The sequence below is a fragment of the Diachasma alloeum genome, unplaced genomic scaffold (assembly GCF_001412515.2).
Source record: "Diachasma alloeum isolate Michigan unplaced genomic scaffold, Dall2.0 Dall_scaffold_00185, whole genome shotgun sequence".
NCBI lineage: Eukaryota > Metazoa > Arthropoda > Insecta > Hymenoptera > Braconidae > Diachasma > Diachasma alloeum.
The window spans coordinates 704,430-715,923 of NW_021680351.1; the positions used below are offsets into that span (position 1 = coordinate 704,430).

The 11,494-nt window shown below is 39.9% G+C and overlaps 1 protein-coding gene across 2 annotated transcripts in view; it reads right to left on the reverse strand.

The window, feature by feature from the left end:
- Positions 1 to 6: 6 nt before the first annotated feature.
- The window catches only part of LOC107048072 (C-Maf-inducing protein), a 23,668-nt gene continuing 12,180 nt past the window's right edge, over positions 7 to 11,494 (reverse strand). The window contains exons 2-8 of one of the 2 annotated variants that reach the window (XM_015271034.2): positions 8,920 to 9,099; positions 8,025 to 8,620; positions 7,092 to 7,181; positions 5,991 to 6,243; positions 5,095 to 5,352; positions 3,588 to 3,888; positions 7 to 3,119 (exon numbers count right to left, since the gene is read on the reverse strand). In XM_015271034.2, coding sequence (XP_015126520.1) covers positions 2,995 to 3,119; positions 3,588 to 3,888; positions 5,095 to 5,352; positions 5,991 to 6,243; positions 7,092 to 7,181; positions 8,025 to 8,620; positions 8,920 to 9,099 — 1,803 coding nt within the window. In that variant the 3' untranslated portion in view covers positions 7 to 2,994. The remainder of the gene's footprint in view (positions 3,120 to 3,587; positions 3,889 to 5,094; positions 5,353 to 5,990; positions 6,244 to 7,091; positions 7,182 to 8,024; positions 8,621 to 8,919; positions 9,100 to 11,494) is intronic. The other variant, XM_015271035.1, reaches the window with a different exon arrangement.

Consider the following 11,494-nt stretch of genomic DNA (forward strand, 5'->3'; position numbering starts at 1 on the left):
TAATGATTTATGTGGAATCATCGAGTCGAAATATTCAACGTCATTTTATTATGCATATAAGACACAAAGACGCTCATGACTTTGTTAATAATCATTCAATAACGTTTTTTATTTCACAAATTTAGTCCCTGTAAATGAAAATTCGCATGTGTATAAATGCCTCTTCAACAGAACTAAAAACTTCACAAAGATCACGTTTTTTTTTCGTTTTTTTTTTCACTTTTTGTTTTTGGTAGTAAATTCTGAGATAATTTTCATCATTTCTAACTTAACAATTTCTTATTGAAAATTGACGTAAGCAGTCTTTCTTACAATGCTTGCTCCCCTCGCAGCTTCGCAAATATATTTTAAGGATATAGGTTGGAAGTGGAGCAGTTGCTGCTGGTAAATGGCTTTTAGGAATTTTCTTTTTCGTGGGATTCCCCTAATTTTGTGAACAGCCATTTGCTGCAGGGACTGCTCCACCTGTAGATACCCAATTTCAATTAAAAAACCATAAATACAGAAATCAGTCATCCTATCCATTTAGGTATGCATTAAATGTTCATAATTTTCCATAAATTTATCAGACAAGTTAGACTTCTTCACTCGTAATAACTTCACAATTAGCTTCTCTTACTCTTGTTTTCGATTTTTTGCTAATTATCCTGTTTCGTTTATAATTAATCTATCACGCATAGATTTTTTTTTTTATTAGTTTTTTCCTCTTTGCAACACTTGTGTTGATCTCAGCGTGTGCGATCATCTTAATGGATTTTTAATTCATTATTCATTACGTTTAAGTCGTTTAACATATAAATATTCTCCTAACTACAATAAATTATTAATCCTGCTTAACTATTTACACTAGAGAAACTCTCGTCCCCGAAATACTTTTGAGAAGACAATTCTAAGCCCTTCGATACGGATACTAGAGTCGAACGGCAATTTTAAACTATAATTTACTTCATTTTGTTTTTCGTGATTTCATGAAGTAAAAGGATAAATTTGTGAAGTGGTAGAAGGGAAAACAAATTGAGAACGAATGAATTACTGGATTTTTCGGTAATATCTCGAAAGGGAAGCGGCCTAGGAAAATTTACCATTCTACCTTTCTTATGGAAAAATTCAAAGACTACAAAAAAAGTTATAAAAGCTATAAAAAAAATTTAATGGCATTTTTCTCTAAAGTGACGACTTGAAGAGATATCGGAACGTAACCTCAATTAACAATTTTGTTTTTCATTTTCTTTTACCACTTCACCTGAAAAATCAACTAATTTCTCCTGTATCCACTATTTCAACCAATAAAATCCATGGAAAAAATTGAGGAAGAACATCAGTCGGAAGTGGCGGGGATAGAAGAGCGGGAGTGGGGGGCTGAGGGCTAACAGTGGGAGCTACAGTGTCGATGAGTAACATTGCGTTGTTCCGCGTATGGCACAGAAACAGACGCCACCGGTGAGTTTTAACAGTAAAAATACTCGAAAATAGTGAAGTCGTGTGTGATAAAGTGTTGTGTATCAGTGAACAATGGATTGATTCGTCGCTCGTCGACGTAATAACGTGATTTGAAGGTTAGAGGGGTAAGTACGAAGGTTATTTCCATAATATAGAACATTATTCGCTCTGGAACGACAGATTCACGGTTTCTAGAATTATCTCTTATGAACATTGAACATCTAGATCATTGTTTGAGGGTTTAGACAGTATTTTCCGTGATTTTTCAAATGACTGATGTCCATTTTACCGAGAAACTGACAGAATTGAGTAGCAATTGAAGTGGCAAGATCATTTTTTTCGTTGATTTCTCCGAAAATGTAAGGTTCAGCGAAAATGTGAAATTACATTTTCATCTAAATCCACCATTTTCTGAGATATTTGCAGCGATAAATGTCTGTTTTACCACTCCCATGGAATGAAATATTTCAATCGTTTCTCATGGTTAAATTCGATTTTGCAAAGCCAAAAATATGAGAAAAAAATACTCGAGGTGATAGTAATCATCATTTTACTTCACTCAATCACACCTAGACTTTATTATCCTCCTCTAATGCTTCAATTACAATTTTCTGCGTCCCTGTGTGCTTTATTGTGTGGCAGTGCTCGCTCAGAACTTCATAATAGTTTTAAGGCAGTTGGGCACCCTTAGACGAGTGAGTAAGTCGTTTTTTTAATTAATTCAATCACTTAAAAAGGACAGAAACAATGTTGATTATTGTTTTGGTAATAGTTGTTCCCCTTCGTTCGATCATGTACTTTCGCGATTCTCTCGTGTGCCTCCTGGTGGACTCAAAATTGTCTCTATGAGAGTTGAAGGACATTTCGGGACGATGACTTCAAGAAGAGGCGCACGGGAATCCAGGAAAACCGTCCAAGAAGGCCCATCCACGAGTACCACTCAATTTATCTCCTCTATCATTTGTTATTCAACAATTTGTTAGGAAAGTAGTGGAGAACAAGAAGGTCCCCCTATTCTTTCTCAGATATCTCGAAAACTAATGATTTTAGAGGAAAATATCAGAAGAACGTTTTTATGGATAATCAAATTCCCCACAAAAAATGTTCTCTGACATTTTCCTCTGCACCGCCTAGTTTCCGAGATAATCACAGAATTAAACCCATAATCAATACCAAACCCTAACTTTGAAAATGTTTTGACTGTCGTCGACGGTAGTATCACCCATTCCCCCCTCTGGGGGTATATTTCACCCCCACGAATAACACAACAATTATTTAGTTCATCAAGAGTGATGAAGAGACGAATAAAATCCTTAAATGTCATCTCTCAATTCCCAAATTCGTTATATCGCCATTTTCAATTCATCTCTCCATCAGAATCAATCACAAATGTACGAATATAATATTCCAGAACAGTATAGTTCCTCCAACACCCTCGAGACATCACCCCAATTGTCTTCAATGACGTATTTTCGCACGTGCACTGTAATTATCAATTGTACCGTTGTTACGAATTTCTGGAGCACTCGGTGAAGTCAGAGGTATTGGCTCGGGTCACCAGGCCTCAGTGTAGCGTACGTCGAACTCCTGAAGAGCTGGCAAACGCTTCTTCAAGGACTCGAACGTCTGGGCTGATAATTTTGTGCTGTTGAGGTTCAGTTTCCTGAGGCTCGTTAGCGCTGTGAATAACGAATGAGGAAGAACTCGATTAGAATGGACTTGTCAACTATTTTATCGTTGAAGGGTCGAACAGCTCCGTCTAGTCGAAAGGGTCAGGTGGGAGAGCAAGTGAAACCTATTGATAAACCGGGTTAAGTCGATTTTGACTATTGGCCAGTTTTTGACGAATATCTCGGAATCTAGAGGAGATAGAAAAAAAATTGTTAAGACCTTTTTTATAGCCCTTAATTGCCTGTACAAAAAAGGTCATGAGAAGAATTTTGCTATCTCTCGTAGATTCCGAGATATTCATCAAAGACTGGTCAAAAGTCAAAATCTCATCCGCTAATGAATTATTTTACTATTTTTTAATTTCGATTAGTATATAGTATTGAAGAATCGGAGGATTCGTGGCCATCCGTGTTTCGGTAACTCTCCCATCTCTTCCATTTACCCTCGACCCCCTGAATTCCACTCAAAATACTTACACGCTAGTGTGGAAATGCCCTTATCCGACACCGGTGTCTCACACAAATTGAGCACCTGAAGTTTCTGAAGATGTTCGCTAATCATCTGAAGCCCCGCATCGCCGAACTGCGTCGCCCACAAGTTCAAGTACCTGAGGGCTGGTAATTTGATGAGTTGCTCAGCGCAGGCAGACGTAACTGACGTGAAAGCGAGACTGAGGCACTCCAAATTGCCCAGGGCACCACCTCCCAGCAGCAGAGCTACGTCAGCGTCAGTTGCACGAACTGGCAGAGTTAATTTCTTCGGTCCACCTTTCTGTTGCTTTGTAAAACAATTTTTTTTTATTTCACCAGTCAACAATAGGATCGGATTCGTTAATTGTAGAAGCCTTCATTATGCTGTTTTCCTGCTAGATTCGATATTCCTCTTTTCGATTAATTGTCGATAATCATGCTTATTGCAAAATTATTCACGCTGTGTGACACGAAAAAATTCATATATGGGTCGGTCAGCACTACGACGCGCAGTGTATGCGTTGTCTCAATAAACAATGAAATTGTTGAAAAATCTGAGCCTTGATCCAGGTGAAAATGAAAATATTTTATTTCGACATTTCTGGTGCCTGCGAGGGTTTCATTGGCATTAGAGGGGCCGATAAATACAGAATCGACATTCACTTGACCGAAAAATTCGATTTTGGCGAAAGTCGATTTTCCCCCAGGAAAAATTCAAGATCTGACCCTTTGGCCTCGATTGAAAAAAAAAATTTTTTATCTCGGAATTTCTGGCGCCTGCGAGGGTTTCATTGGCATTAGAGGGGGCGATAAATACAGAATCGACATTCACTTGACCGAAAAATTCGATTTTGGCGAAAGTCGACTTTCCCCCCGGGAAAATCCAAGATCTGACCTTTGGCCCCGGGTGAAAAAAAAAATTTTTTATTTCGGTATTTCTGGCGCCTGCGAGGGTTTCATTGGCATTAGAGGGGGCGATAAATACAGAATCGACATTCACTTGACCGAAAAATTCGATTTTGGCGAAAGTCGACTTTCCCCTGGGAAAAGTCCAAGATCTGACACTTTGGCCCCGGGTAAAAAATTTTTTTTTTATTTCGGAATTTCTGGCGCCCTTGAGGGTTTCATTGACATTAGAGGGGCCAATAAATACAGAATCAACATTCACTTGACCGAAAAATTCGATTTTGGCGAAAGTCGATTTTCCCCCGGGGAAAATCCAAGATCTGACACTTTGGCCCCGGATGAAAAAAAAAAATTTTTATTTTGACATTTCTGGCGCCTGTGAGGGTTTCATTGGCATTAGAGAGGCCAATAAATACAGAATCGACATTCACTTGACCGAAAAATTCGATTTTCCCCCGGGAAAAATTCAAGATCTGACCCTTTGGCCCCGAGTGAAAATTTTTTTTTTCTATTTCAATATTTCTAGCGCCTCCGAGGGTTTCATTCCAATTGATTTTCCATTTGGAATGTTTTGTGAGACGAGTCTTCGTGAGAAATAAAATCTTACCAATTCTTGAAGATTCCTCTGGCGCTGGCAGAGGCTGTTGTAGCGCGTCTTGCCGGAGGCTGTCGATTGCAGAGCGGAAACGACTTGGAGGCGAGCCTCCTCGTTCGGAAGTAAACGCCATTCTAACATTAGACACAGGGCCTCTTGCGCTGCATCACAACCACGCACCGCTAGAAGTATACATGCACTTCCTGTTTGCTTTAGCAGCGAAGCTATGAACTTCTTTCGACGACAGCAGCAGCTCAATAGGGATGTCAACTAAAAAACGAGAAAACGTGTTTCGCTATTTTGGACATTACTCGGTAATGAGTGGGTTTAGACAAAAATGTCGTAAGAAATTTTTTGTAGAAAATTCAATTTCCGACAAAAAATGTATGTGACGTTTTTCGCTATCATCGATCGTTATCGAGATAATCGAACAATGAACAACATGCGAGTGGAAATTGGGGTTTTTCAACAAGTGCAGTGTTTTTAGAATATCTCAGAATCTATCGGGTTTAGACAATAATATCGTAGAACATTTTTTCTAGAGAACTGAATTTCCGACGAAAAACATTTTCATGCATTTTCCTCTAAACCCACTAGTTTTCAAGATATCCGTGAAAAAACGAGTGAAACAAATTATTTTCAATGGAAACACATGTTTTTGCTGTCAACAAACATTTAATCGGCCTCTTTTCGTTCGAAATTCCGTTCCTCCTGTGTCACTCAAAATTTTAAACTGCGTCATTCATAAATCTACTCATTATCAGTCGATACATCACCGCAATATTTTCCCAAGTGTTTTAAAACCCGAAAAAAACATCCGCGAGAGGCGAAATATATATTGACTCAGATTCTTTTTACTCGCGGCGGGGTATTCCAAAAGCGTCATTGACGATTTGTGTGCTCATTACCATTTCGCCGAAGAGTGCTCCGTCATCGGGACAAGCCGGACTTGAGGGTGCGGCGATGTGGAGCCAACCGGGTCGTGGCTCACGCACTGGCAGGAGTACACGATGAACTGAACACCTTGAATCATCAGCCAATCGTCTCATGACGCACGAGAGGACTGACGCTTGGACCTCTTTGTCGGCTAGGGCAGCCTCTGGGAAGGGCACTGGCTGCAGAAGGGCACCCAGACCTGGCCTCCAGTCGGCGTATTCCGATCTGATGAATGAAAATCAGTGAAATTAATTTCACTAAAAATGCTAGTAATTTCATTGAAAATTTCTGCATTTGTATGATCCTTCCAGTGGCCTCCAAGAGGCGCACGGGAATCCAGGAAAACCGTCCAAGAAGGCCCATCCACGAGTACCACTCAATTCATCTCCTTTATCATTTGTTATTCAACAATTTGTTAGGAAAGTAGTGGAGAACAAGAAGGTCCCCCTATTCTTTTTCAGATATCTCGAAAACTAATGATTTTAGAGGAAAATGTCAGAGGAACGTTTTTATGGATAATCAAATTCCCCACAAAAAATGTTCTCTGACATTTTCCTCTGCACCGCCTAGTTTCCGAGATAATCACAGAATTAAACCCATAATCAATACCAAACCCTAACTTTGAAAATGTTTTGACTGTCGTCGACGGTAGTATCACCCATTCCCCCCTCTGGGGGTAGATTTCACTCCCACGAATAACACAGAACAATTATTTAGTTCATCAAGAGTGATGAAGAGACGAATAAAATCCCTAAATGTCATCTCTCAATTTGGTAGGGAAGTAGTGGAGAACAAGAAGATCCCAATATTCTTTCTCATATATTTCGAAAACCAATGTTTTTGGAGGAAAATGTCAGAAAAGATTTTTTATAGATAATCAAATTCCGCACAAAAAATGTTCTCTGACATTTTTCTCTACACCCGCTAGTTTCCGAGATATTCGAGAAGTAGTGGGAGAGTTTGATTGTTTCCACGAATAAAGTCAATCCCCGGAATAATAGAGAACTCTTGAGTTTATAAACGGAATCAAATTGGAGAGATTGATGGATTATTCTCGAGGAAGGTTTACTTACGCTATTTTTAGGACGTGTAAGTAGCACTGAAGTGGCGGCGGCTGGAATTTCTCTCCAGTGTTCAAGGGCCCTCGATTTGAGACTTCGAATCTGCGAAAAAAACGACTTCGTATTGAACGATTTCCGTCTGACTCATGAATTATTAATTCATCCGTTGTCGGCTTCAGACTTCAATCAATCGCATTAAAATTCAATTTCATTCAGAAGTATCTAATTATGGAACCCCTCCAATATTTCTCATTCTCATCTATTTAATCAGCTAGAAAATTGAGTCATATTAATCGTCTTCCCCAAGGAATTGTCACGTATTTAAAAATTCAACAGAAAATTCTTCTCAGCTATTCAATGCAACTGTTTGACGTAATTCAAGCAAAAACAAAATTTTTTATTGATTTTTTTCTATCAAATTATCAACTTTTTTTATTCTTGGGAGTACTCATGATAATAACAATTTTCCATTCAGCAGAATAGATCGTTTGGATGAATATTGCATTTCAACTTGGCTTTGTTTGTTGCCTTTTTCGATACAATAATGATTATTCTAGATTCCAATTTTCTTAGTTTTGATAAATTCATGTACAATTTTGATAGGTTCTAGTCTTTTGAGACCAAGGAGTGAGTCAATAGTAGATGTCCTTGGACATTGGATTCAATTAGTTCTTCAATCATTCTTTCTCTCAAGTAAATGGATATTCGGGAAATATAATTTTTTTTTCTGCCCGGTGGCTTGGCGCAGTGGATAAGTTCGTTGCCTCACGTGCAAAAGGTTCCGAGTTCAAATCTCGGCCGGGTAGAATGGTGCGATCTAACTATTTAAAGTCTTGATCATCATCGCAGTATACCCTAACCGGGTCGAAACGACGTAAAATAACGATAAAAAAAAAATTTCTTAGTAAACCCACTTATCCGATACAATTCTCCAGTCACATTTACCTGTGAAAAATGGCAGCAACACAGATGGAGACTAGATTCGGGAGCACCCTGGGATGAGGGCAGTCGCTTCCGGGGCCATGAACGGATGCCACATAATCTCTAATGGACTGTTCACCATCATTACTCTCGAAGAGAGCAGCTATGAACATCTGAATGAGCTTCCTCATATCCGGCGATTTGCCGAAGTCCACAGTGTGCTTCAAGCACCTGGTGATGGCTGGCCCCAGGGCGGGCACCAGGGGTGATCTGGGATGCCTCTGGGCGAGTCTGGCCAGAGCCCTAGCCAGTGCTGGTGGAGGGGCTGCCTTCTCCAGGAGTGGTGAGGCCACCGAGAGGACAGACTCAGCCCATGACCGCTGATCCCGCTGGCTCTGCAACTCCTCCATCTCCAGAATTTGTTTGTCATTGCTCTTGTCAATTTCTGGGGGCACTGGCTCTTCCAGGAGCTTCGCCACTGCCTCCAGGGGCGCTCCATTCACCCTCTCGTCTTGCAGAGGGGTCCAGAGGGCAAAGTCCACCATTGTCTTCAGTTCTCGGAGGATCACCTCTTCTCGGTGGGTCTGGGAGACCAAGTGCTGGTATTTGAAGATACTTTTCTGCAAGGGAAAGACTATTTCAGTGGGAGTTTCTAGGGGTCTCGAGGAGATACTGATCATTGGGTTAAGCGATCAGCAATCAGTATATTTTCGATAATAAATTGGTAATTTGCTTCCGAGGCGATTTTCTATTTTCACAAAATTTTTGACGTCAAAAGACATTTTTGCAATTTTTTTTGTCTACAAAAAATTCCTCGACATTTCTGTTAAAATTGAAGACGACTGATGGTTGGGTTGACATAATCCCAGGGTCTTGCTTTCCGTGTTGATTTATAACATTTGGGAATAGATTTGTTTACCTTCCAGAGGATGGAGTGGTACCACTGGTCTCTCGTGTATGCATTGCTCGCTTGGAGCAACAGGGAACCGTCCGGCAAAACGATTCTCAGGCAATACTTGTATGTGGGATCCCATCGGGCCACTGCGTACACCTCCGACATGCTGCTGTAGGGGACTGGTTGTTGGAGGAAACCAGTCAACTGCACAGATCAAGATTTTTTTATTAATCAATTGAGGTTTACTTGTTGATTGATCAAGGATGGAATGCATTAAGTGATGATCATTTAGAGAAAAATGTCAAGTAATTTTTTTTGAGATAGAATTTTACTCCTAAAATCGCTGGAAGCTCTATTCAATTGTCGATTTTGGAAGGGAATGATTGTGAATCTATTCCTTGTTGGGAACTGTATCAGTTAAATTTCACTGATTTATCATGAAATTCGCGCGTTTTACTCGTGAATAAACAACATGGTACACATTATAAAATGCATATAAATTTTTTTAATGCAGACAATATGAGCACCTAGACGATTTTACCTGCAGAATCGAATCATGTTCGAAGAGTCGTGTAACATTTAATCATCTCATTTGACCTTTCAGCCGCTCTCAACAACGTGTTTTGCAATTTTCAAAACTCGGACGAAACTTTTATTCTAATCGATAAGCCGTGAGATAAGCCACTGCATGAAATGTGGGGTTTTACCTCGGAATTTAAGGATCTCGTAAAATGCTCCAGCGTCTAATTGCATTCTCAAACGATCGCCATGTCCGACCTATCAACACTCCAGTCGCTCGTAAAACGCCGCGAGCTCCTATCGCATGAAATTCACGAAATAACCCCCGAAGGACTCGTAACACGCAGCTTTGACTGCCGATGCGTGATGCTGATTAATTAAAAAAATTTAATATACTCAGGCGGGGCTCTCCGAGTGTATTAATTCTCCCATTTGCTAATGAATAAAATTAGCGCCAGTTATTGCCGGAATTAGTGGATTAAGACCTTATTACGTACTCGCACCGTAAAATTTTCTAATGAAAAACTAATTTGTTAATTTCCGAATTTAATTAGTATTGTTGGATTCCATTAACTGAGGGGGAATTTTTTTTTCGTCCATCTTTTGCTGCCTAATGGAAGCATTGGGAGAAAATAATTTATTAAATGAATCCAATTGTGATTTGAAATATTCTTTCCAGTACCATCTTTACCGAGTACGATCATGAGATTGATTCTACCATCTGCTGTTGCAAAAATTTTTTTTGAAACCAATATTCAGGAAAAAGTTACCGCCAGCATTGAGCCAACATTACCCCAACATTAATATTTTCACCTTTGTAATGTTGGCGCAATGTTGGCTCAGTGTTGGCGGCCACATTGAGTCAACATTGGCTGTAAACGTTAGGGTAATGTTGACTGCCAACGTTGGGCCAATGTTGAATTCAATGAATCGTTGAATTCAATTTAAAATACGCCGTCACAGAAATTCCATTTGGAAGCAAATTGCTAATTCATTAGCAAAAATGTATTGACTGTGTTCTGTTAATTGCGGATTTTTTTTCTGCTTTGGAAATTGAAGAAATTTGTGGGAGGTGTATTCTTAGAAAATATAATCCAAAAATAGACGGAGAGACATCTTTTAGTTGAGCACAAAGGGTGCAGCGAACCCAAGTGTGTCACTGGGTCGGTTCCGGCAACGTCCGGTACATTACGCTCTCCACACTCACTCATCTTATCACCAATTCACTCGACATACTCCAGTCATACTCTTCGGACTCAATCAGCGGAGTGGGGGGGGCGGGGGCATTTTGACAGCACCAGTCTGACGTAATAATTCGTGACGTGAATTCAATGTGAGGAAGTGTCGAAAGACTCCTGAATACATTTCGGGATTCTCTAGTCAAATTTTTTTTTATTAAGGATGTTTAGCCAAAATGCCAAGTACTTGAAAAAAATTGATTTTTTTTCAACTGAGAAGAATTCTCAGAAGAAGATATTCCCTTCATTTTTATATAAATTTCAGTCCACCAACCCGTGTTCATTAGTTAGAAATGAAATAGACTAAATGCACCAAATGCATGCACTAAAGATTTCACAATTTAAAAAAACAACAAGAAACCTATTTTTCAGAGATTTCAATTTCCTAAAAAAAAAATGTGACATTTCCCAACCCCTGAAAAACCAATATTCAACTCATCAATTATACATTTCAACCCTCCCCCCTACAAAAATTCATAATCAATCACGCCCCCGCCTCCCCCGCCCCCTCGAAAGAACAACAAATTCAATTAATCAAAAGCCCTGAAAATAATCAATTAAACATCATCAAATATTCCCACGAACTTTCCGAAATTTAATTTACCCAAGTTCATTGATCCCCCTCCACCCTCCATTACCGCAGTCGACCATTGAAGGGAAATTGTGGGTAAGGGGGTTGTGGGGGGAGGGGGGGGAGGCAGGAGGGATGCAAGAGCCACTGGTCGGAGATTAGGTCGAGCTCTCGCTCGAACAGTCGTTCAACCCGCGGCCTAAATTCGTCCTCTGACGTCATTCAGTCTTTACCCCCACCTGTAAATTCTCCCACTCCCTCCAGCCTCCCC